At 39.7% G+C, this 27752-nt stretch overlaps 2 protein-coding genes across 2 annotated transcripts; both read right to left on the bottom strand.

The window, feature by feature from the left end:
- Positions 1–11561: 11561 nt before the first annotated feature.
- On the bottom strand, positions 11562–12119 carry LOC131997918 (uncharacterized). Its single transcript, XM_059369796.1, has one exon. It carries the CDS (start codon positions 12117–12119, stop codon positions 11562–11564), a length of 558 nt encoding a protein of 185 aa, XP_059225779.1.
- Positions 12120–19345: 7226 nt separating this feature from the next.
- LOC131997917 (uncharacterized) lies at positions 19346–21106 on the bottom strand. The gene has a single exon (XM_059369795.1). The coding sequence runs from the start codon at positions 21104–21106 to the stop codon at positions 19346–19348; it is 1761 nt and encodes a 586-aa protein (XP_059225778.1).
- Positions 21107–27752: the final 6646 nt, after the last annotated feature.

Genomic DNA, 27752 nt, shown 5'->3' with positions numbered 1-27752 from the left:
CCCGAACTCTACCATCTGTGAAAATTTCATGAAAATCGGTTCAACCGTTTTTGAGTCTATACGGAACAGACAAACAAAGTAACAAACAAGTAAGAGCGTGCTAAGTTCGGCCGGGCTGAATCATTCATTTCATTTCATTTCATTTGGATAAGAATTGCGCCTTGTAGGTTCTCAAGAAGCAAAATCGGGAGATAGGTTTATATGGAAGCTGTATCAAGCTATTAATCGATTCAGACCATATTAGACACGTATGTTGAAGGTCATGGGAGAGGCCGTTATACAAAATTTCAGCCAAATCGGATGAGAATTGCTCCCTCTAAAGGTTCAAGAAATCAAGATCCCAGGTCGGGTTATATGGCAGCTATATCAGGTTCTGTACCGATTTACGCCATACTTAGCACAGTTATTGGAAGTCATAACAAAACACCTTGTGCAAAATTTCAGTCAAATCGGATGAAAATTGCGTGCTCTGTTGGCTCAAGAAGTCAAGATCCAAGATCGGTTTATATGAAAGCTATACCAGATTATGAACCGATTTAAACCATATTAACCATACTAGATTAAGTAAGGCTAGGTAAAAGGGTCAGACTGACTAGGTGGACATACTGAAAGAATGAAGAATGTCGAGACGATCAAGAATATTAAAACTTTGTGGACGCAGATAAATATTTCAAGGTCCTTGACTAGTAAACCTAACTCTCCACCATGGATCATATATATTTTGTTCTTTGTGGTGTTTCTCTTTATAAGCAGAAACAAAAAAAATGGTGGAAGGTAATACAAAGAAAGCCTTATGATTTTTTTAAATTTGGACTAGAATTGCTTCCTGTAGGTACTCAAAAAGTTAAATGGAGAGTTTCGTATAGGTGGTGGAGGTCATAGCAGAAGTCACCGTCCAAAATTTCATCCAAATCGGATAAAAATTGTGCTCTCCTCTAGACCAACATCGGGAGATCAATTTATATAAGATCTTTTGTTGAAAATCTTAGGGGAAAACATCGTCGAAAATGTCATCCAATTATTGGGAACTGTGGGAACTATATCAAGTTACAGACCGATTCAAATTGGGAACTAATAGAACAAATTGGGAACTATCAGAACAAATTTTGGGAACTATGCGAACTATATCAAGTTATAGACCGATTCAAATTAATTTTGTGTAGCTATTGGAAGTCTTAGGAGAAATCGTTTTGCTAGTTAATGGGGTCTAAGATTTATATTTCGAGACGTTACAAAGAGCATGACTTAGTTACTATACCACCGTCCTATGGCGGAGGGTGTAAAAAAATTGTTTAGGTGTTATTGTATAAAAAATTGTTGTTAAAGCCAATTACCATTACCGCCTCAGTGTACGTGTTCGTCTTTTTTCGTCATGGGAGAGGCACATCCCGGAGTGCCTTCTCCGTATGCTTTTGGTCCGTGCCGGGATTGAAAAGAACCCCGGACCCTGGTTCTGTTCCGTTTGCCAGAACCGCCTTCACCATCGGTCAGTGTCGGTGAGGTGTAACAGGTGCTTGGAGTGGGTACATTTCCGTTCTTGCTCTGGCCTAACTTCGCTACGGGAGTATAGTCATACTGGCTATGTCGCTAGGTGCTGTGCGAACATAGCCAGCAGTGGGTCACAAGCGTCGCCGTCGTCGCCTTCGGCGTCCTCGTCGTCGGACTATGTGACCCCCCCGACCACTCCCGTACGGCAATTTATGCAAAGACAGCACCCTAGCCCTACTATTGCCAGGCCAGTGTCGGGAAATGTATCGTTCCTGCAGTTAAACTGCAATGGACTGCGAGGCAAGATTGATGAGATTGTGGATTTTATGAGTCGGAAGAGCATATCGGTCGCAGCGATCCAGGAGACAAAGCTGACTAACACCTGCAGCTTGCACAGTTGTCACGGCTACAATGTGCTACGTAAGGATCGCTCAAGGAATGGAGGTGGGGGATTGGCCTTCGTTATACACCATTCCGTGCAGTATAGACCTATCTCGCCTGCGCTTGACGCTAGTGACCCATACATGGAATGTATGGGGGTAGCAGTCAAGTCTGGTACTGCCGAGATAGAGATATACAACGTGTATATACCGCCGGTTGGCAGCTGTGTCCCGATTAATGGCCAGGCCTACAGCCCCGACATAAGTGGGTTGCTATCTGGCCATAGTCGTCTGGTTCTGGGGGATTTCAATGCACATCACTCGTCATGGCATTCTCCCCTAGGCAACGACCAGCGTGGCATTGCTTTGGCAGAGCAGATAGATAGCTCCACGTTTTGCACGGTGAATGAGGATGCCCCCACTAGGATTACGAGGAGGTGCAGCAGCTCGCCAGACATCTCAATCGCATCCCCTGATCTCCTGAGTGACGTATCCTGGCAAGCCGTCATCTCTTTGGGGTCAGACCACCTCCCCATAATCCTCACCATCGACCGACCACCCGACTTCATAACCTCTGAGCGCCGAACGTTCATCAACTACAAGAAGGCCAATTGGACTGGCTTCAGAGAGTATACCAATCGCCGCTTCAATGAACTGCCACCCCCCTCTGATGTGCTTGTGGCCGAGAGGAAATTCCGAGACATCATCAACGCAGCAGCCGCTCGCTTTATACCAGCCGGTCGAATACCGCAAGTGCGACCCAATTTCCCGGCGCAAGCAGTGGTACTCGCAGACGAGCGTGATGGGATTCGTGCTATGGACCCCGCTAACCCCAGAATCAGCGAGCTGAATCTGGAAATAAACAGGGTAGTCAACGAACATAAGCGGAATTTGTGGCTGGAACACTTGGAGCAATGTAACTTAGGCACCGGTGCAGGCAAATTGTGGGCCACTGTTAAGTCTCTCTCGAACCCCGGTAGACGGGACGACAGGACCTCAGTCACTTTTGGCGAGTTAACCGTGACTGATCCGAAGAGATGCGCCAGGTTGTTCAACCGTCAATTTATCGTGCATCCCGAGAGAGACAGGGCAAGGAGGAGAGCCATTCGCCGTATTCGTGGTCTCCGAGCCGATGAACAGCCATCACAATTTACCGTGGGCGAAGTTACTAATGTCATCCGTGGCGCCAAATCTTCCAAGGCGTTGGGCCCCGACGGAATCTCTACATTGATGCTGAAGAATCTGGATTTACCTGGAGTTGAGTACCTTACCACTGTCCTTAACCTGTCATTGAACACTCTTATAGTTCCCGATGTCTGGAAAATGGGCAGAGTGATCCCGCTACTGAAGCCTGGTAAAGACCCGAGTTTGGGGGGGTCGTACAGACCGATCTCCCTTCTCTCACCAGTGGCTAAGACGCTTGAGGCATTACTCCTCCCGAGCCTCGTAGGAGAATTTCCATTCGCCGAGCATCAACACGGATTTCGGAGACTGCACAGCACAACAACAGCTTTGCATGCCATCACCACACACATTTGCCGTGGCTTCAATCAACCCAGGCCATGTGATAGGACGGTCCTCGTGGCATTGGACCTATCGAAGGCATTCGACACGGTCAGCCATGCCAAATTATTTGAGGACATCGCCAACACGTCCCTCCAGCCAGGCCTTAAACGTTGGGTCGCGAATTATCTGTGTGGCCGCCAGTCATTTGTGGAATTTAGGGATAAGAAGTCAAAACACCGTAGAGTGAAACAGGGAGTTCCCCAAGGCGGGGTGATATCTCCGGCTCTGTTTAACCTCTACCTATCCTCCATCCCACCTCCTCCAGACGGCATAGAGATCGTATCATATGCGGACGACTGTACGATCTTGGCATCAGGCCCCCCACCCATTGATGACATCTGCGATAGGTTGAACGTCTACCTCAACGAGCTTGCCTCATATTTCGCTGCAAGAAATCTGAAGATATCCGCCACCAAATCTTCAGCCACACTGTTCACTACAAATACGCGTGAGGTGAATTCTGAGCTGACTGTGATGGTCGATGGAGAATTGATTCCGACCATCAAGTGTCCCAAAATACTTGGCGTCACATTTGACAGCTCCTACACTTTCTCCCCACATGCCACAGCAATCTGCAATAAAGTCAAAAGTAGAAACAAGGTCCTCAAGTCACTCGCTGGCAGCACTTGGGGTGCAGACAAAGAAACCTTGTTGACCACGTACAAAGCAATTGGCCGGTCTGTGGTAAGTTATGCAGCGCCAGTGTGGTCACGTCAGCTTTGTGACACGCAGTGGAATAATATTCAGATCTGTCAGAATGCCGCCCTCCGAACTGCGACGGGCTGCCTCCTTAGTTCTCATGTGGATCACCTCCACCAGGAGACAAAGATCCTACCAGTGCGAAGACATAACTACATGCTGTCTAAGCAATACCTTTTGGGCTGTTATCGCAGAAATCATCCAAATCATCATCTTGTGGATAGATACCCACCGCCCAGAAGCCTTAAGGTAGATCTACATGATCTAGAGCGTGAGGTCCAGCGCTACAAGAGAGAACCTCTAGATCAAGCGGCATATCAAGCGGGTCTGAACAACATTCATGCAGACACGGTAGCAGACGCGTTAACTGGCTACCGGGTGAATGTAGTCCTTGGAGAACGACCGCCACCCATTGCACCCGAAGAAATCAACCTCCCCCGGCAAACCAGAGTGATTCTGGCTCAATTACGTTCCGGCAGATGCAGCCGCCTCAATTCTCACAGAGCTAGGATTGATGCCGATGTGCAAGATGTATGTCCTGACTGTAACCAGGGACCGCACGATACACGTCACCTGTTTAACTGCCCGGCCAGACCCACTCGACTCAGACCCAGATCCCTGTGGACGCACCCCATCTTAGTCGCGGAGTTCCTGGGTCTTGACACTCAACAGAATCAAGCAGACGAAAGATAGTACACAATAAACTGCTACAACAACAACAACAACCATTATTCATGATATCTTGTCAACACTAAACCCATGCCTAGTTGAGTTTTTTGATAAAAACATTTTAGTTTGTCAAAACTATCAAAAAGATACGTGTTCACTTTATATAGTCACCTATTGATATTCCCAAGTGTTACGAATGGAAAAAAATTGTTTAGTGTACTCCCATCCCATGGCGGTGAGTATTAAAACTTCTGCCAAAACATCACAAAATTTTCTTTGCCCACTTTGTGACAATCTAAACTTTTAGTTACACTTAATACAAATCCAATGTCGTTTTCCAAGATTCTTGGGGATGGGGACATTGTGTTTTTCCTTCGATAAACACTTCATTCATAATACATTTCGTAAGAAAAAAATATCAAAGTATTTCGATAACTGCCAAGAATCAAGTCATTGAAAGTATGAATAAAGGTAAGTGTTCAACCTTCCGCGCTAAGTTAAGTCACAAAATCGCACAGTCAGTGCACCGCCATCCTACCACTACCTTCAACTTTATTCATGACACATAATCGAATTTCACATAAACTTCTGTGCACCCACCCATCAACACACCCATCCATCCATGTATCTGAAGTGGAACACATTGCCCACTCGAAATCACTGACGCTAGGGAATAAGCAACAGCAACAGTAACAGCGGTGGCAGTGGTAGTGGTAGTGGCAGTAACGGTGGCCATGGCAGTAACTAAACCAATTTGAATTTATGCTTGAATAATACACTGCCAACTCAGGTGGATTAAGTTGGCCAATGAAATCGAAATAAATATCAATTTTATTAGTCAAATTTATTGTTTGTTTTATTTGCTGTTAACTCAAATTGCGTTTCAATGACCACCACCGTTGTCGTAGTCTTCGTCGCAGCCACAACATCGGAGACAAATTCACATTTTTCCACCTGAACGCTTTTCAACAGTCCCTATATTCATGAATTTATTCCATGCCATTGATTCGTTATTCGTTGTTCAGTCAGAGGCTCCATTGCGTTGTTCTTTTTTGGAGAAACGTCGATAAGAATATCTCTGCAGTGGGGCTGCTGCTGGGCACCACCTGTTGTTTATGGACTCGGTTTATGTTTCACTTTCCTTATTGAAAACGAGTAGCCTTAGTACCAGTCATCCATGGCCCCAACCCACGGTGTGGCACCAGATTTTTTGGTTATTCCCTTCAGTGGTTGGGGCCGTTAACCTCCCATAAAGCAACAAATATTTGGTTATTCAGGAGTGGGAGGGCCAACCTTTCATTTCGTAGGATGGCATGCATAGATCTGCAGAACGTTACGAACATACGCAATTTCTTTCCTTCGTTTAAGTAGGGAAGTACTTCAAATGAATGGCAGGAACAGTGACAATTCGTATAAATTATTGCTACTCTGCTACCTTCATTGGTCACTCGCACGTGCAGAATATTTAATTAGAAAATCTAACAATGCTGCTACAGTTCCTTAAATGTGAACCGTGAACGGCCCATCATTGCACTTGCGCGCAGGCGACAGCGACAAGGCACAATGTGCAACATTTTCTGACTTCTCTCTAGGGACTCCTCAACGGAGAACTAGCTCCATTTTAAATTCTCATTGATATGCGTGATGAAAGTGTCTTCCCAATTGGGTCTTTTGGGCTGCATTAGTCGGTAGTTAGTTGAGAGGTTTGTGGAAAATAAGAATATAATGAATGATACTTAAGCGTTTAGTTTAGATTTCATTACAAATCGATCCATAAAAAATTATTTCTGGCTTTCCCATCCCACAGGCTACACGTATAGATTCGGAAACGGTACCGCAGTAAGCCAAACGGCTGCAATCACCTTGTGGGTATCCCATGCCCAAAGGAACTAGGGCGAACAAAAATAATACGGGTCCAAAAACCTTAGCTAATGTCACTAGGAACAGCTTGGTGATTGTAGTTGTCGACAAGGGGGAAAAAAGGCCTTCTTAACTAGGAACAATTGGAGTGGGATAGTCAATCGACTGTCATCTGTATATTCCATTATTCTTGCGAAATTTCCTGGGCCTCCTCTAGTTTGTGACGATGCAGGATGGTATCGGGGACGATACATACTTACTGCTTTCGGGGATCAGCGTTCGGGATTCACTCAGATCCTGAGTTCATACTTGGGAGACTAAGGGAAAGGTTAGGTAAGAGTGGCAGTCCTTTACAGACTCACTTAGATAATTTTAGGTCCATTGTGATACCACAGTATCAACAATGAAGGTTTATAGATGCGGTGGGGTTCGGGAATCCAGAGAGGGCTCAGTTGATGCTGAACAATTGTCTCAGGAAATATCGATTACATCTCTAAGGTTAGGCGGATTACAGGAGACTGGAAATCCTAGCTCTTGGCGGACTCAGAAGATGAGACTCACGTAACAGTGGTGGAAATTCTGAATTCTGACTATGGTCCCGTTTCTGCAGATAAATCTCCACCATTATAAGGCCGCTTCGGCTGCACTAAAGATCCTTCCGAAGGCAAGAGCATTTGGTGTGGTTCTTATCCAGGAACCATGGGTGTGTGGAGGAATGGTTCGAGAATTAAGAATTTCTGGATTTCAACTTCTGAAGTGTACGGGGAATAGGAGACACAGAGCCTGTATTTTTACAAAGAGTAGTCTAAATGTCTTTCTTCTTTGGTCGATAAGCACTGAAGATTCAGTAGTAGCCAGCCTTGAAGTAAACAAGTCTCATTACTGGCTGGCTTCCTTATATATGGCACACGATTCAAAGATGCCGCCTTCAAGCCTAAAGTTGCTGGTTGAAACCCGCATCTGCAGGAAAGAAGAGCCTCATTGTAGGAAGTGATGGTAATGCATATAACCAGATATAGAGAAATTCAAATTAAAAGTTGCAATCTGGCGATTTATCAGCGGAAGGATTTGTGACTGGGTTGGATGACCACAGCTTCTCAGATCATAGTTAAATTAGTTTCAATCTTCGAGAAAATACTGCAGAAGTAGAGGGACCACTTCTAAACCACTGCTAAACAGAAGAATGGCGGACTGGGATAAATTTCGGCACACATTCTGACGACTATCTTTTCTATACCAGAAAAGGAAGTGAAGTTCGGAACTGATCGGTCTTAGGAAGGGCTGCAAAAAACTCTTCAACAGGGCGAAGGCCACAAGGCCACCACACGATTGGGACGTCTATAAGGCTGAGCTACGAAATACGAGGCCAAGCTGAAAAGGCTCAGAACAAATCCTGGATAGGAATCTGCAGCACCGTTGAGGATATTTCTGAATCCCCTAGGCTAAGGAAGATATTTTCCTCCACACCTATTACGGTGGGATATATTCAGAAATCAGAGAACGTATGGAATGTTTGTATTAAGACACATTTCCCGGGAAACTCTCCAACGGACAATGTGACGCCAAATTAGGTGATCATGTAACACCGATTGAATTACTGTGTCCGATAGGCTGGCTCCTTGGATTAGGGAGATATACACTGGATACGTGTAGGGTGGAGGGAAACAAAGGTCTTTTTTTTTAAAAAAACAAACCTTACCATACGACGGCCAAAGATTTTCGTCATATTCGTCTGCCATACTTTATGCTGACGTTTTTTGAGTGGTTGATAGAAGTATATCTTTTGGCAAAGATCTCTGGAGATCGCTTGTCTCGGCAACTGCATGCATATAGCCCAATGAAATACCACTTCACGACCTAGTCGCCTACATAGAGTGTTCTCTCGCTGTCAAGGTATATACAATGGTTCGATTTCTTGGCATCAAGTGTTTTCAATAATGTAAAACCTACGTCAATCACGAAGAACTGGAGGCATCAACACTACAGCAAGAAGGTTTATTAAAAACATATTTACTAAAATAAGCATTACTACAGGCTTGGGTTTTGTAGATCTAAAAAGATGGATCAGCAGAGGAACGTCTCTAGCAGGTGTTCTGTCTACACTACTTTAAAAAATTACCATTAACGATAAATTACTGTCTCTGGAAGAAAAAACTGTAGAAGTGGTCGCGTATCCACCTACTGTTCAATGCTCTGCCAGATCCAAAGGATGGCTTGTTTGGGCATTACATCACAGCCGCACTGAGGACGACACAATATGATGCACTGAATTTAATGCTACACCATATGCCTCTGGACATCGTGGCTAGACAAATTGCTGCGACCACTGCTGTAAGGCTAAGGGAGCTTTCACTTTCGTCATGCGGTGCTTATGGGCACTGTTTTGTACTCGATATAATGCCCGATATCCCAGGCAGTGTGGATACACATTGCCTGAGCCGTTTAAAAGTACCTTAAAAAGTACTGTACCACTATTTTCCTGATTGAACTCATTGGAACTACTATATCGCTGGTAATAGAAGTTCTATACGAATGGTTCCAAACCAGATGCCGAGGTGGGCTTTGGGATGTACTCTAAGTACTTGGACAGGTCTTATCGAGAAGGACAAGTATCCACTGCAGTGTATTTCATGTGAAGATCTATGCAATTAAAGAAATTGTGGAATGATGTAATATCATAACAACGATTGGCATAAATATCTTCTTAGACAGCCAGGCAGCCATTGAATCACTGGAGAATGTATTTCTGAATTCAAAAACCACCCTCGACTGTTCCAGATCTCTCAACGATATTTCTGGGCAGATCAAAATTCACCAGATCCGAGTAGCGGGTCACAGAGATATCTCCGGGAATTGTAGAGCGGTCGAGCTTGCGTGGCTAAGACCAACTTTACACATATAGAAGGACTAGCATCTGTGGGTATGCTTCTAGCGCCACGTAAGGTAAGTCGTTAGGATTAGGCCCGAAGGGCAACGGATAATAGGTGGTCACAAAGAGGTGTTGTGGCCATTTCAAAATTATGTGGTCTGGTCTAGACTTAAAGAGGTCTACCACTTTACTGTCGCTGGCTAGAACAGACGTTTGAGTAATTGTGTTCGTCATGACAGGTCACTGTCTGATCGGTAAACATGCTAGCCAGTAACGACTTTTGCAGCAGCTGTGAGGACATCGAAGAAGAAGAGACTATATAACACCTTCTGTGTGTTTGTCCAGCACTGACAGTTAGAAGAAGTTCGACTTAAGTTCTGATATCTTTGGGAACTTAGCGGATGTGAACATTCGCAAGTTGTTAGGATTCTTAAAGCGATCTGAATGGTTTAACGGTAGTAATTACAATAGAAGGCATCTTCCTTCTCCTGTTCAGGCTTCCTCTTAAACCTAATCTAACCCTTCTATCCTATCCCAAGTTCTTTTTATACACACTGCCATCGGGGTAAACTAATCAAGTCATTTCAATGCTGATCGAAAAAAAGATATCCGTTTGAAATTTTGTTCAGATCTTGCTTATTGAGATAGGTCGTTGGGGATTACAAATGAGCCATATCAATTAAGATTCGGAATAGCTCTTATATAAACTGATCTCCCGATTTGCGATCTTGAGCCCCTGGAGGCCACAATTGTTATCCGATTTGGCTAAATTTTGCACATAATGATTTGTTATGACTTTCAATATTCGTGGCAAGTTTGGTCGCATTCGATCCATAAGCTGATGTAGCTTCCACATAAACCGATTTTCAGTTTTTAAATGTTCAGCCCTTCGAAGACACAATTGTTATTCCACGCAGTGTTCTATTATAATACAACACATCTGCCAATCGCGGTCCAAATCGGTATATAATCTGTAATAGCTCCCATATAAACCTATCATCCATTTTGACATCTTGAGCCCCTGGAAGTCACATTCGTTGTCCGATTTGGCTGAAATTTTGCAGTAGTGTTCGGTTATGACATCCAATATTCGTGGTATGTTAGGTTCAAGTGGCAGTCTGACATCAGACTCACTTAAACGTTTTCGTCTATTGTGATACCATAGGAACAGAAGAAGGAAGATGCCTTCTAGTTCCTACAGTTGACCATCTAGATCGCTATAAAAGGCCCAACAACTTGTGAGTGTTCACATCCGCTACATCAGACAAGATCTCAAAGAAATGAGAACCTTCTGACTCCCAGCACGGGACATACATAGCAAATGTTCAATAACCTCCTCTTCCACGACATCCTTACAGCTACTGCAAAAGTCGTTACTTGCACCCTTCAGTCTGTCACCATATTTTCCAATGAGTAATGATGGGTCCAATGACTGAGACGTCTGTTCTAGCCAGCCACGGCAGGGCGGTAGACCACTTCAAGCCTAGATTAAGCCACATAATTTTTGGAGTGTTCATTATTCTCACCATGTGACCATCTGACATTAGTTTCCCTGATTCTGAAGACCTGGCATTCATGTCGCAAGGTAGCTCCTAGTCTCCCAAGTTCCCTGGAATATCTCTGTGCCCCGGCAACCATAACAGGTGAATTTTGAACTGTTCAGCCATCTCGTAGAGAGATCTGAGGTTTTTGAATACGTTCTCCTGGCGTTTGGCAGTGACGTGGTTAAGGGTGCAAAACGAAATAAAACGCAAACAATTAAAAAATTTATGAATATTTTTATTTTTGCTTCCTGACACGTCACTTATATTTTTTCGAATCAATCAAATTTGTCTGTGCAATGAAAAGAAAAAAAAAATGACAATCCAGTGCCTACTCAATCTAACATATTTTTTAAAACTCAAAAGTGTTATATAAACTAACAAAGAAAATGAAAACTTAACCTACTTTGTTAAAAATAAATAATTTAAACGATTGAGAATAATAAATGTGGATACACCATAGTACCCCCTCCCTAGTGAAAACGAAATTTATACTCCAGGAGCAAATGATACTTTCTTTCCGGATCGTAATTTCATTGTTGACGTTCCTTGTGTATTGCTTGAAATATCCGGAACTTGAATTGACTCTGATTCATTTAAGAGATAGGCGGGTTTGAGCCAGTCGATGGATATAACCTTTTCATCCTGGCTTCGTCTGATTTTGAATATCTTACTTTTCCGCGAAATTGCTTGAAATGGCCCTTCGTAGGGAGGTTGTAGAGGTTTTCGAACTGCATCATTTCTTACAAAAACATGTGAGCATTTCAGTAGATCCATGGGAACAAAAATTGTATGCTTCCCATGTCTTATTCCAGGAGTTGGTCTTATATTTTGCATATTATTATGAAATTCATCGACCCAATTGTCTGAATATTTGGAGTTGACGTTATCAAATATCCCACCAGGAAGTCTGAGGTTGGTACCAAAAACCATTTCAGCAAAAGAATAACCAACATCTTGAATAATTGCCGAGTGTAAACCCATCATAACTACAGGAAGAATTTCTACCCAATTCTGCGACTTGTATGACTTGATAGCTGCGTTCATTGTTCTATGCCATCTTTCAATTTGGCCATTGCTTTGCGGATGGTAAGGTGTTGTATGGGTAACCTTTACTCCTAATAATCGCGAAAGTTCTCGAAAAAGAGCAGATTCAAATTGTCTTCCCTGATCGGTAGTAATAGATGACGGAACTCCATATCGGGAAACCCAGCCTGACAGAAATGCTGAAGCAACGGTTGTTGCTGTTATGTCTGTCAACGGTATAGCCTCGGTCCATCGGGTAAATCTGTCAATACAAGTGAGAACATACCTGAAATTTTGACATAGAGGTAGCGGACCAACCAAATCGATGCTGATGTTTTTAAAACGTTCCGTTGGTAACTCAAAATTTCCAAGAGGACTCTTGACGTGGTGATTAACCTTTGCCTTTTGACAGGATATAAAACATTTGGTCCAAACATGCAGGTCCTTAGATATTGATGGCTAAACAAAACGAGTTTTGATCATGCTTGTTGTTGCTGGGATGCCTTGATGAGATATTCCATGTAGAGATTCAAAAAGAGGCTTTCGAAAATGTTTGGTTATATATGGTCGTATTGCTTTTGTTGACACATCACAGTAAACTTCAACATTCGAGCCAGGGACAACCATTTTTTTCAAGACGAGAGATGTGTTAACTTTTAGTAATTGTTGTAATTCTGTGTCGGACTCTTGCGAACGAGCCAATTCGTTGTAATCCAAGGGTGATGGTAATGATACTGCATCCAATCGAGATAATGCGTCTGCAACTGTGTTATCTTTTCCGGAAATATGTCTTATGTCGACAGTATGCTGCCCTATGTAATCAAGGTGTCGCATTGCCGTGGGGATGCCTTCTCCGGTTTCTATTTAAATGCATATATTAGGTGTTTGTGGTCTGTGCAAATAAAGAACTCTCTTCCTTCCAAAAAATATTGGAAGTGTTTCAGTGCTGAGTATGCTGCGAGAAGTTCTCTGTCATATGCACTATATTTCATTTGAGACGAGCTCAATTTCTTTGAGAAAAATGCTATGGGTTTCCACTCACCGCTAATAAATTGTTGTAAAACTCCACCCATTCCTGTATCCGATGCATCAATCCACAAAGATGTCGGAGCATTGAGTTTTCGATGAACAAGTAGAGCTGCATCTGCTAATGAGTTCTTGCATTCCTTGAAAGCTTCAAGCAAGTCCTCTGTCCATTGGATCTTTCCGTTCGTTTCCTTTTTATTTCCGGAACAGATTGCATGAAGTTTGACTGTTGATGTGCTGCATTAGGAATAAATTGTCTATAAAAATTTATCATTCCTAAAAACCTTCGCAGCTCTTTTTCAGTTTCTGGCAACTTGTAGCCTTTCATTGCTTCTACGCGGGATGGCAGAGGTTTGATACCATCTGCATTGACTACATATCCTAAAAATTCGACTTCTGCAACTCCGAGCACCGACTTGGAATAATTAATAGTAACACCAAACTCTCGAAATCTTGAAAATAATTTCCTGAGATATTCCAAGTGCTCCTCTTTGTTGTTTGACGCAATGAGGATATCATCTATATAGGCGTAACAGAAATCCAAACCTTGTATGACATCGTGTATGAAACGCTGAAAAGACTGAGCTGCGTTACGAAGTCCAAAGCTCATTCGAGGAAACTCAAATAACCCAAATGGAGTTATAATTGCAGACTTAGCAATGTCAGATTCTTCAACTGGTATTTGATGATATGCTTTAACAAGGTCCACTTTACTAAATATTTGCTTACCGCTCAACATGTGTCCAAAATCGTGTATGTGAGGAACAGGATAGCGGTCGGGAGTGGTAACAACATTTAAACGGCGGTAGTCGCCACTTGGACGCCACTCTCCATTTGACTTCGGGACTAAATGCAACGGACTTGCCCAGGAACTTTTGGAAGGATGACATATACCTTGTTGCAGCGTCAAATCAAACTCACGCTTTACAATTTTGAGCTTCTCAGGGGACAATCTTCGTGCTTTTGCATGAACCGCTGGACCTTCTGTGTGGATAACATGCTTCACAGAATGCTTTGCTGGTGAAATACGATTGTCACTTTGCGTCAGTTCAGGAAATTGTAGAAATAGCTTACAAAATTCTAAGTTTTTTGAAATTGATTTTACAGAATTTAAAGATCCAGAAAATAACGTTGCTTTACTTTCTGATCTGGACGTATTATCTATCAGACGATTGTTCTTTACATCAACCAATAACGCAAAATGGCTAAGAAAATCAGCGCCAATTATTGGTCTGTTAACACTGGCAACTATAAAATTCCAGGTAAATTTTCGGTTGAGGCTAAGAGTTAAGGTAAGAGTTTTTATACCAAATGTTTTAATAGGGGACTCATTAGCTGCTATTAATTCAAGACTTGATGGATTTTGGCGTTTTTCAGTTGAGGTAGCCGGGAACACAGATACATCAGCACCAGTATCGATGAGAAACTCATATTTTAGGTTTGTATCACGAACAAAAAGGCGACATATCTGTTGGCAGTCCTCATCCGTCACCTATGATGAGGAGCCTTTTAGTTTTCCGGAGAAAAATTTGGCACAAATGAGCAGGGCTGGACGCATTTGTTAGCACGATCACCAAACTTATAATGATACCAACAAAAAGGTTTATCACGTGACTTACTCTGTGACCTGCCTCTTGATTTTGAACGGCTTCTTGATTGATTTGCGAGTGCCTCGACTTTCTCGATTATTTCTTCAATTTTGGCTTTTAAATCCTGAATAAGTGTCGACTCTGTCGGTTTTCTTGAGGATATAGCACTAAGGTCTCATGATTCCGCGGTATCAGAAATCTTATCGGCCATAGCCGCCAAATTGCTTAAAGATTCACTGCTAACCGATAAAATTGCTTGAGTTTGCTTCGGAAGTCGTTGCATCCAGAGTGATTTTAAAAGTTCATCCGAAACCTCACCAGAGGCTAAACAGATCATCACACGGAGTAATGTTGATGGTTTTTTATCGCCAAGCTCCATTTCACGCAACAAACGCTTCAACCGCTTCTCTTCCAAATCCATGAAACGCTCTTGGAGACTCTTCTTTAGCCTTTCATACATATTTTTTTCTGGTGGATTGAGAATAAGGTTGCTTACCTCCGAGAGAACGCTTGCGTCTATGGAACCAACAATTGTATGAAAATTGGTTGAATCGGATGTTATACCAGATGTTATAAATTGGATTGTTGCGCCAGAATGGTGGAATTTTCATTGAAACTCTTGAAACCTCCACTGGGTCTGTTGGTAGCGGGTCATCCATTATAGAGTTTGACGAAATATTACCATGAGCCAATGGTGAATTCATTCCAGGAATGATTTTTTCAAAATGATTATCTAGGGTTCTGCTGGTGTTTCCGGTTGGCGAATGAAACATTGTCTTATGTGCTTTAACGTGTAGTCGGGGTCACCAATTGACGTGGTTAAGGGTGCAAAACGAAATAAAACGCAAACAATTAACAAATTAATGAATATTTTTATTTTGCTTCCTGACACGTCACTTATATTTTTTCGAATCAATCAAATTTTTCTGTACAATGAAAAGAAAAAAAATGACAATCTAATGCCTACTCAACCCTAACATATTTTTTAAAACTCAAAAGTGTAATATAAACTAACAAAGAAAATGAAAACTTAACCAACTTTGTTAAAAATAAATAATTTAAACGATTGAGAATAATAAATGTGGATACACCACAGTAGCTTCCTGGCTGTCTGAGAAGATATTTAAGCCACTTTATGCACTATTATCATAGCTTGTCGCATTTGGTGTCACTAATGGCCCCTTTTGATTTATTTCGAGGTCTCTCAGAGATCGTTATAGATGGGTCCTCATCCAATGACCTTTTTTCCCTCTCTTTTTCTAACTTTCATCAATGATCCGTTGAGACAGACATCGAACCCGATCTACTCATTTGCAGATGATAGTAATCTCTGTCATTCGTTTTCATTCGACCATAGGCCGAGTGTTTGAGAGATTGTGGACAAGGGGCGATTGGGGTCGAATTAATCGAGTAGATTTTAATACACGGAAGACTCTGTGCTGTTTGTTGTCACACAAAGAATTCGATGGCCTATTAGGATCATCACTGTCTATCAACGGTATAAATTTTGAGCAATCAGAAGCTCGTAATGTTCTGGGCATAAAGATACAAAGCGATGTCCGTTGGGCTAAACATATATTCGAAGTTTCGAAAGAAACATTCAAGTGCACAGGTTTCCTTAAACGGAAACTACACCACATTCATAAGGCCGACAATGGAGAACAACTGACATGTATGGGCTGAAGATTCAAAATCACCCTTGGAGCTATTGGGTCGTGTATAGAGGAGGGGGTTGGCGTTAAGTTTGAGACAGAAGGGTATCCAACTCTACTACCTCCCATACACATCGTCGTAGTGTGGGTGGTTTGGCGCTATTCTTTCCGTACTTTCGTGGTGTATGTTCATCTGATATTCGTATTCTTACTCTTAGACTGTCCAGGTTCTCGCACCCCTTTGTAATTGATTGGCCAGCGGCCCGGACAATGCCTTACAGCGTGAATTCTTATTTCTTCCGAACCGTTCGACTAATGGCATCCACATTCACTACACCATCCAAAGGTTTAAGACAAATATCAATGAACACTACATCACAACCAGGAGGAAAAAGGCGATTAACGCCCGCTCTGAGGATAGCACGATCCACATCGTTTGGTTGTCGGGCCGGGAGTATGGAGGAATGAAGGAGCAGAAGACTGCCGTTAAAAAACTTGCTTAACCCGAAGCCCTTCGGTCACGAGTCCGAGTAAAGGGCGTGGGCGACGAACGCGCATGTGGAAAAGCGAAACTGTCGGTAGGACAACGAAAATGCTATGGGAAGATCTGGATCGTGAAAAGGCGAGGCTATTGCTGAAAGGAAGTATGAAGGAGGTCAGTATAGCTTACGGTTTCATATTGGAATACCTAGTACAACGAGCTATTTCATTCAAAATCGGTGTGGCAAGTGATAAAATGTCTAGGGGTATGTGGGGAAGATGATGAGTCGTTGGAGCATTTCTTGTATTATTGCCCGGCTTTCACGGCTAACAGACACCGACCCTTAGGTGGGTCACAATACCAGACATGAACCAACTTAGGGGCGTGGTATGGAAAACAATTAGGAATTTTTTAAGTAGTACGGCATTCCTGACATAGATGTTACTTTAGTTAATTAGGACGCACAACAAGCTAATTTATTGCTTAGGTGTATGGCCATTAGGGTGATGACTTTTTACAACTTCATTTCCCTGTATCATATTTTGATGATTCTTGTTAAGATTATATAAAATATAATATATCAGACGATTGGGAAAAGCCTTAAATATAAGGCGATTCGATAAGAAAAATCGATGCACAAAACGATTTAAAAAAATTCACAATAACTTCATTTCAATGCGGTTTGTGCGCGACCTTTTTTTCAATATTTAAAGGAAATACATTTTATTTTAGTCATCAATAGGCAAAAGTTCATTTATTTGTGCAACAGAAAATAATTTTTGAGAAAAAGACTCAAAAAGTCATCACACTAATGGTCGTGGTTGTATGGACCGCCTTAATATCCGTACCCTTTTTTTCAACCTATCCTAACATTCAAGTTTTTAAAGCATGTTTGCCATGTTGAGGCCACAATCTTTATTTTGCTGTCTGAAAACAGCGGAAAATATTTGCTGTTTAACCTAAAATTTACTTCTGTCCCATTTTCAGCAGCCTTTTTGTTGTTACAGCAAACTTTTATGCTGTTTCTGCTTACAAATTTCTCTTAGTGCAGAAAGCTAATTTCATTCGTTTCCATGTGTAATAAACCATATTACTGATAATCTTATACTCAACAAAATTTGGTATACAAAACAGCAAAATGTTTGCAAAACCAACAGCTTTTGTAATTTACCTTTAACGGTCGGTCATGTGTTTGTATTGCTTTAGGCATTTATCTCGAAGGAATTCGAGCTAATAGACATCAGAAACTGTATTAAAAGAAAAAATTTTAATTTGTGGAAAAGTAATGAAAAGAATTTACCTGATCAACCGATTCCTTGTACACATAACATCGTATCCTTTAGTATGCATTTCAAAAGGTGGCTAAACTCGCTCGTCAATTTATTGCTCTGTTAATGTACACATGACTGTCGATGCTGCGTATTTCGGCATCATTTGAAAAAATACAATGGAATGCGTATTGCCCTGTTCCTTAGTGGAATGCTCATGGCCAAATTTGCATTTGCAGCTCCCTTATAAACCGACCTCCAGATTAGACTTCTTGAACCTCTAGAAGGAGCAATTCTTATCGAATTTGGCTGAAATTTTGTACTATCACGTGTTATATGACATTTAATGGATGTACCCGATATAGCTCCCATATAAACCGATCTCCCGACTTTATTTCTTCAGCTTCTTGAGGACGTAATTCTTATCCGATTTTGCTGAAATTTGCCACATTCACTAAATTCATGACCTCTAACAAACGTGTAAAATAGGGCCTGAATCGGTCCATAACTTTATATAGCTCCCGTGCAAACCAATCTCCCCATTTTGTTTCTGTCCCTCTACGGTGCAATTATTATCCGATTTGGTTGCCATTATGCACAATGCGATCTACTGTTGTCTTTCACATTCGAGCTAAATATGGCCCGAATAGGTTCATAACCTTGCGTATCTCCAATAGCATAACAATTCTTATTCATTATCTTCTGTTTGCCTATAAAGAAACAAATGCATTTCATGGTGAAGAGTATATATGTTTCCGCCCGGCTGAACTTAGCAGGTTTTACTTGTTAATTTTAAAATAGTTTTTGCATATTGAAATCAATTTAATGTTCTAACTGAAATTTTTTGTTTTTGTGTTTTTGATGACCAATGTGAATATTTTATGTTTTTTTTGTTTTGTTGATGGGCTTTTTTGGTCAGGTTGAGGATTTTTTAAATAAAACAAATCGTTTTCATTTTTTCTCTCGACGTTTCGTTGGTTATTTTTTCCAACTTCATCAGGACAGAGTTTATTGAAGTTCCTGTTTAAAGTATTCTTGTATAAAGTATATGTTTTGTATTGCTTAGTTTTTTCATTTAGACTTACGATTAATTTTACATCTTCGTTGAATTACTTATATTACTATAAAAACTGGACACCACGACACAGAAAATATAATAATATAAATAATTGCACTTTGAGGGAAGTATATAAAGTCTAAACTTATTACTAATATCACAGAACAGTCGTTTTCAAGTTATTGCAATGGAATACTGCAGCTTAGTGTTGTCTTTGTCTTCTTTGGTGTTTATCGACTCTTTAAGTCTTTGTTGAATCCGTAGGCTCTCTAATGTGTATCGCTTGTTCTCTATTTTCTCTCTGTCAAGTACTCTTACTGTCTTAAAGTTTGCCGCATGTCCGCTCTCTTTTATATGTTGTGCTAGTGCTGTCGATTGTCTCCCTTTTCTTATGTCGGCTTCGTGCTCAGCCAACCTAGTGCCTAGTGTGCGTCTGGTGGTTCCCACATATTTTTTGTTGCATTTTTCTTGTTGATCTCCATCACACGTAATTTCGTATACGACGTTGCTTAGTTTGAGTTTGTCTGTTTTGGTTGTTGTTCCTTTTTTCCTGAATATTTGGTTTAGAGTTTTGTTTGATTTATATGCTGTTGTTGAGTTTTCGTCAAGTATGATATTTCCCAAAGATGCGCGGTCGGTAAGCTTAGGGATGTACGGTACACTGTAAAATTTTTTCGTCGTTGATGCTTTTTCTTCATGGGGTCGTTTGGATCCGTTGGTGACGTCGCGAATTAAATTATTTATTAATGCCATTGGATAATTGTTCTGTTTTAAAATTTTTTGTATTTTATTTATGTTGTCTGCTTTGAAACGTTCATCGCTTAACAGTAGAACTTTGTGGATGAAGTTCTTGGCCGTATTAATTTTCGTGCTGTGTGGTTGCGTAGAGTTATAATTAATCATTCTTCCCGATGCTGTTGGTTTCGCGTACCAGTTTGTTATTAACGTATTTCCATTTCTTATTATCTTCATATCCAGGAACGGTAACTCTGCACGAGTTTCCTTTTCTATCGTAAATTTTAATTTGTTGTGATACGCGTTCATTAATTTCATTATCGTTGTTTCATCTTTTTTGTTTATCACCGCGAACAGGTCGTCTACATACTTCACTATAAATTTTACCGTTATGTTCATACTCTGCAGTTCGTCCATTACGTCGTCCAAAAGGGTGTCAAGTACAATATCCGCAATCGTTGGTGAGAGAGGGTTCCCCATTGGCATACCATAAGTTTGTTGGTAAAGTTTTCCAGCATACGTGAAGTAATTGTTATCTTTCAGGCAGAAATTGAGAATTTTGAGGAATGTCTGTCTTGGAATGGTGGTATTAACCCGAAGTGTATCCCATTTATCCATAATTTTCTTAATGGCTAGATATATCGGTATGTTAGTAAATAACGATACCACGTCGAAGGAGACGATGATGTCATCTTTATCCAAAGTGATAGATCCGAGTTGTTGTTTCAGTTCTAGAGAGTTTTTAACATTGTATTCCGTCGAAATTATAGTTTTTAGTATGTTTCCAATGTGTTTCGAAAGAGCATAGCAGGGGACGTTCATTGACGAAGATATAGGCCGGAGGGGAGTGCCATCCTTATGAATTTTCGGCAGTCCGTATAGTTCTGGCGATTGCGGTGAAATGCTGTCTAATTTAGTTTTTTCCCATTTTGTTATATGTTTACTTTTGAATAGTTCCATGATAATTTTATTGTTAACTTTTTGGAGTTTCTCCGTAGGATCCACGTCGATTGGTCTATAGGTTGTTTTATCCGCAAGTAATTGGTTCATCTTCTGGTGATATTCCTTCTTTGACATGACTACTGTTTTGTTCCCCTTGTCTGCAGTTGTGACCATAATCGTGTCTCTGTTTGCATCAATTATCTCCTTTGTTTCTTCATAGATTCCTAATATGAATTTCTCTCTGTCATCATTTCTCATGCTTCGCTTAAAATTCGTAATTCTATTAGCTATTTTGGATCTAGCTGTTTCTTTCTCCCGGACGTCATCTATATTCTGCACCCACTGTTCAATGTCCGCGATAAGTGGAACTGGTGCAAAATTGTCTTTGTTGACTGGGAGTGCAAATTTTGACCCCATAGATAGTAGCCATTTACACTCTGTCGGAAATGTTACTTCTGTTTTATTGACAAACCAATTGACATTGAACCGTAGATTATGTTTCGAGAATTTATCCGATCTTATTTTATTTAATTTCGCTGAGTGTATTTCCTTTGTCCTAGTTTTTATATTCTTATATCTATCCCATTGTCCATTCTTGAAAATTGAGAGTTCCGTTTCGTTCAGTGTATTGCTTATATCTCCCTCTATCTTTGCTATCCCTTGTTTTGTTTGTTTTATATGTATGTGCGTTTCTCTTATTTCTACATTGAGTAGCTTTGAGTTTAGTTTTGCGAGTATCTTCTCTGTTTCTGTTTTTGTTGTTGTCAGTCGGAATAAGTTGGTGATGTTCTTTGTTTGATTGTGTAAGTGTGTTGGTGTTACATTTGACTTTCTGCATGTTAGGAGAAAATTGCTTCTCTCTGTCAGTTTCGCAAGCTTTGTTATTGATCGGCAGTATTGTTTGAGTACAAAGGTCGTTTCTGTGTTGTACTTACATTTTGTGTGTTGAAAGAAGTTGTTCATGTTGATGTTGTTGTTCGTTGTAGACAGTGTTTGTTGCATTTTCTGTATGTATCGGCAGGCCCTCCGAATGAAATATTTTGTTTTTGTGTTTTTGATGACCAATGTGAATATTTTATGTTTTTTTTGTTTTGTTGATGGGCTTTTTTGGTCAGGTTGAGGATTTTTTAAATAAAACAAATCGTTTTCATTTTTTCTCTCGACGTTTCGTTGGTTATTTTTTCCAACTTCATCAGGTTATTTTTTCCAACTTCATCACACTAGGCACTAGGTTGGCTGAGCACGAAGCCGACATAAGAAAAGGGAGACAATCGACAGCACTAGCACAACATATAAAAGAGAGCGGACATGCGGCAAACTTTAAGACAGTAAGAGTACTTGACAGAGAGAAAATAGAGAACAAGCGATACACATTAGAGAGCCTACGGATTCAACAAAGACTTAAAGAGTCGATAAACACCAAAGAAGACAAAGACAACACTAAGCTGCAGTATTCCATTGCAATAACTTGAAAACGACTGTTCTGTGATATTAGTAATAAGTTTAGACTTTATATACTTCCCTCAAAGTGCAATTATTTATATTATTATATTTTCTGTGTCGTGGTGTCCAGTTTTTATAGTAATATAAGTAATTCAACGAAGATGTAAAATTAATCGTAAGTCTAAATGAAAAAACTAAGCAATACAAAACATATACTTTATACAAGAATACTTTAAACAGGAACTTCAATAAACTCTGTCCTGATGAAGTTGGAAAAAATAACCAACGAAACGTCGAGAGAAAAAATGAAAACGATTTGTTTTATTTAAAAAATCCTCAACCTGACCAAAAAAGCCCATCAACAAAACAAAAAAAACATGAAATTTTTAATATTATATGCAGATCTAATTTGGTAATGCAACTTCTTATAGAATATATTTGGATTTGTTTCGGTGTTATTGTTGAAGCGAAATGTTGCATATATACAATAAATGAAAAACTTTGCAATAAAAGTATTTTATTTCTCGTAAAAATGCCTCAAAGGTTTTATTTTTCGCGGGCAACAACATACGTTAAAAAGGTACCCTAAATTTTATAGTGCTTTCATTGTTTAGTGTCCCCAAAATGTCTAATTTAAGAGGATAGAAAAAATATAACTAGGGGTTCCTGAAGAAAAAATATTCGCCTTTTTTCCTGTTATTTGTTGTTGTATTCCACGTTTTAATCAGCGAATTTAGCTCCTTTACTTTTTTATTTTATTATAATATTGGACCAATTTTTCTACAATAGTTTCTACAATTTTTGCTATATTAATTTTATGGCCGATTTATCATTCTCCGATTACAATTATCGTATCAATATTCTTTTGGTTTAAGGAATTTGGTTTTCCGAATATACCTTAACCGCAGATGGGTGCCGGTTAGTGACATATCGTCACTGACGGACATTTTCTTCTAAAAATTTGAAGGAGAGTAAGAAAAAGTAAGGAAAAAAACAAACCTCCAGGAGAAATTTGCAACCTCACATTTACAAAACTCTCCAAACGTCTCTCTTACTGGAAAACAAACAACTTTCCGTAAAAGTTTTTTCAAATGTTTGAGTATACGAACACTTTAATTGTTGATTGCTGCTTAATGTTGCCATATCTTCTAAATTATCTTAAAGAGGGCGAGAAAACCAAATCTGTTAACAGAAGGTTTACCCAACGATAAATTTTAGTCTCGGTTAGTTAACACCAACTTTATTTTTTCTACGAAAAAACGGCTCTAAATCTACGTTATAGTGAAATCATAATTAAAATTAATGTTCTCTTAAATTTTTTACAGACCAAGCTATTGTATTTGGCTAGCGAACCTTTTGTTTTGCCTGGGAAAACCCCCTAATATTGTAATCTCGTACATCCAGTCTGTTTTAAGGCGGTTTGTTAATTTACAACGTTTACCATCATCACATATCACCAGGCATCGGAAACATATGCAAATGCACATATGTTTTGGAGTATCGGAAAAAAATTTTTGAAAACACAGAAATTCGTTTCATCGAACGTTTAGAAAACACTAATAAATTTTTGCATATTTTGCATATTTATGCAAACTGCATATTTTATTGGGTTGCCCAAAAAGTAATTGCGGATTTTTTAAAAGAAAGTAAATGCATTTTTAATAAAACTTAGAATGAACTTTAATCAAATATACTTTTTTTACACTTTTTTTCTAAAGCAAGCTAAAAGTAACAGCTGATAACTGACAGAAGAAAGAATGCAATTACAGAGTCACAAGTTGTGAAAAAATTTTGAAATTTTTGAATATTTTTTGACATCAAAAACGCCAGATATCGAAGATGGGAAAGCTGATTTAAGAGAATTTTTGTTTGAATTATGAAAGTAACCCAAAAACACGAATTTGGTAAATAAATTTCCGATCAAGTTATTGGAGGAACACCGCACACCAAACTGTCTCAGACAGATCGGGTCAATATGTGGCCCAAATAAAGGTATTTGTACAACACGAGTACAATACGAATCTGACATTCAGTTTTTGAACCATCTCCCAATAAAAGTCTTGGGCACATTTATTAATCAATTTCGCTCATATTTTAAATAGTGAGTTTACCGCCTCTACATCTGCATCAAATTCGATTTACACCGGACTATGTTTGGGTGGAGGTGGATGCCACCATAGCGCAGAGGTGAGCATGTTCACATATGACGCTGAACGCCAGGGTTCAAATCCTGGCGGGACCATCAAAAAATTTTCTGCGGTGGTGTTGCATCGCGGCAATCCGTTCGGCTATTGAAAGGAGGCCCCTTATCATTGAGCTCAAACTTGCGTCGTACTGTACTCAGTAATATTAAGAAGCTTGCCCCTGTTCCTTAGTGGAATGTTCGTGGGAAAAATTTGTTCTATGTTTGTGTATGGCTGACACATAGACCGATTTCACGATTTACGGGATTTCGCAGAAATTTAAAACATTGTGTTATATTAGATCTCTCAACATGTTTGCCGAATTTGGTCTCAATCGGTTCATATTTGGATATACCAGCTATATAGACCGATCTCCCGCTTTAAAATTTTTGGTCCATAACAAGCTCATTTATTACTCGATTTGTGTAAAATTTGGAACACTAGGTGTTGAGAGGCCTAATACAACTCACAGTTCCTTACACTAAGGACATCAAATATCTAAATATAGTTACATATGGACCAATATCTAAATATAGTTACATGGGTTTAGACGCCGAGTGAGCTAGTATTACTCTTTCTTAAAATCGTTATTGAAATCAAGCAGAAATGAGGTATTTATGGGCTTAAGACCTAAAATTGGAAGATCGGTCTATTGTAATGTCGATGAAATAATGGTTGTTGTTGTTTGTTAGGCCTGCCTAATTATAACCTGCACCACCACTGTGTATTATATAGATTTTTGATCGGTCCAGATTTAGATATAGTTCCCATAATATCTTTCGTCCGATGTGCCCTTTTAAAGCTGTAGAAGCCACAATTTTGGTCCGATCCTTACAAAATTTGGCAGGAAGTATTTTTTAACGACCCAAAATGCTTGCAAAATTATTTGGAAATCGGTCCAGATTTAGATATAGCTCCCATATATATCTTTCATCTGATATGACCTTTCAAAGCTGGAGGAGTCGCAATTTTGGTGCGATCTCTACCAAATTTGGCATGAAATGTTTCATGTGACGTCCCAGTATGTGCGCAAAATTTCATCTAAATCGGTTCAGATTTAGATATAGCTCCCAAATGTAACTTTGGTCCAATTTGATTATAAAGGCTGTAGAAGGCACAATTTTGGTCCGATCTTTACAAAATTTGTCACGAAGTGCTTTTTGTGACGTCTCAATATGTGTGCAAAAGTTCATCATAATCAGATCAGATTTATATATAGCTTCCATGTATATCTTTCATCTGATATGCCATTTTAAAACTGTAGTAGCTACAACTTTGGTCCCATCCTCACAAAATTTAGCATTAGCCGTTTTATTCAATGTCCTCATATGTGTGTTAATTTTCATAAAAATCGGTTCAGATATTTTTCATCTGATATGGCCTTTTAAGGTTGTAGAAGCCACAATTTTGGTCCGATCACTACAAAATTTTTCATGAGATGATTTAATTAACATCCCAATACGTTTGCAAAATTTCATCAAAATCGATTTAGTTAAAACTCCCATATAAATCTTTTATGCGTTTCGACTTCTTAAGGCTGTAGAAGCCGCAATGTTCGTACCATCGTAAGAAAATCGTATAAGGTTCTATTCGATATTTCAATAGGTATGTAAAATTAAAGTCTGACTAAATTTGGATATAAGTGCTATCTATTAAAAGTATTACGTATACTCGGTGGTGTAGGGTATAATATAGTCTTTTGCCTTTCCTTACAGGTTTCGTTTTGCCGGTGCTTTAGAATGCCAGTGGTAACTAAGGTTTTGCAAGCACTATAGTGCCGGTGCAGAGTTGTGGTGGTGGAGCACTTGGAAGTGCTTTAAAAAACAAGTGATGATTTTAGTTTATGCCAATAGTTCGGCAGTAAAAAATTTCATTTGACTTTATTCTCTCTCCTTAAATATGATACATAGCGGTCAACTTAATCCTATTTACTTTTTCATTAATATCCTTAAACAATTTGTAAACAATTGGTTGCACAGCTGTTGAGTACTAAACAGCTGATTTAACTCAGGGTATACTTATACATATAGAAATCATATCGATAACACTACACTATATCGGTAAGATATCGATCGATATGGACCCTATTCGCCATGAATGTTAAGGATTTCAACGCAACTCACTGCGCTAATATTCAGCGAAGTCGAGTACTAATGCGCCTATTTAAGGCCCAAAAATTTGAATGTGTAGATCGGTATATATGGCAGCTGTACACAAATTTTGTCCAATATAAACCATACTCTGTACGTATATTGAAAAGCCTAGTACAACTCAATGTGCCAAAGTCGGATAAAAAATTTTGCTTTTATTATTCTTATACCTTGAATCGGGAGATCGGTCTTTATGGGGGCTTTATAAAAATATAGACAGATCTGGACCATGTTTGGCACATATATCTATGAACTTAATAAAACGGGTTGGTTAAAATTTCAATGAAATCGCATAAAAGATGCGGCTTTTATTGTCCTTGTGCCCTAAATCGTGAGATCGGTCTATGCTACGGCTATTTTAAGATATAGACTGATCTGAACTATATTCAAAACAGACATTAAGGAACTTAATAAAACGGGTTATGCCAAATTTCAGCAAAATCGAATAAAAAATGCACCTTTTATTATTATACCTTAAATCGGAAGATCGGTTTTTATGGGCGCTATATTATGATATAGTCCGATCTGAACCACATTCGGCACAGATATCAAGGAACTTAAAAAAAAGGGTTGCGCCAATTTCAAATTGGGTAACAAATGCGGCTTTTATGGGCCTAAGACCCTAAATCGGGAGATCGGTTCAAGTTTGAACGTTGCAGGCCGTCAGGATACAATTACAGAAAAACCGGGAAAAAGAGCACATTTTCATCCAGAAGACGACGTCGGCAGACGACAACATTGTCATAGCCGTATTTATTCTTTCATTTCAGTAACACGTAAACTTAATCCAAAAAAGTTGTAATATAAAAACATGTATACTGTTATCTTATATATAAAAATCAATTTGTGTTTGTTTGTAGGTTTGTTTGTTTGTAGGTTTGTTTGTTTGTAGGTTTGTTTGTTTGTTTGTATTTTTGTGTGTTCCTTATAAAGAGTGATTTTTTTGAGGTTAGTATTTTCATGCATTAGTATTTGACAGATCACGTGGGATTTCAGACATGGTGTCAAAGAGAAAGATGCTCAGTATGCTTTGACATTTCATCATGAATAGACTTACTAACGAGCAACGCTTGCAAATCATTGAATTTTATTACCAAAATCAGTGTTCGGTTCGAAATTTCCCCCGAA

This window comes from Stomoxys calcitrans, chromosome 5 (genome assembly GCF_963082655.1).
Source record: "Stomoxys calcitrans chromosome 5, idStoCalc2.1, whole genome shotgun sequence".
Lineage (NCBI taxonomy): Eukaryota > Metazoa > Arthropoda > Insecta > Diptera > Muscidae > Stomoxys > Stomoxys calcitrans.
The sequence above is the reverse complement of the archived record's forward strand: the minus strand, read 5'-3'. Positions and strand labels throughout refer to the sequence as shown.

Excerpts from the sequence above, each read along its gene's own strand:
- LOC131997918 (XM_059369796.1), bottom strand. The coding sequence starts at position 12,119 with ATGAACGCAGCTATCAAGTCATACAAGTCGCAGAATTGGGTAGAAATT.
- LOC131997917 (XM_059369795.1), bottom strand. The coding sequence starts at position 21,106 with ATGAGAAATGATGACAGAGAGAAATTCATATTAGGAATCTATGAAGAA.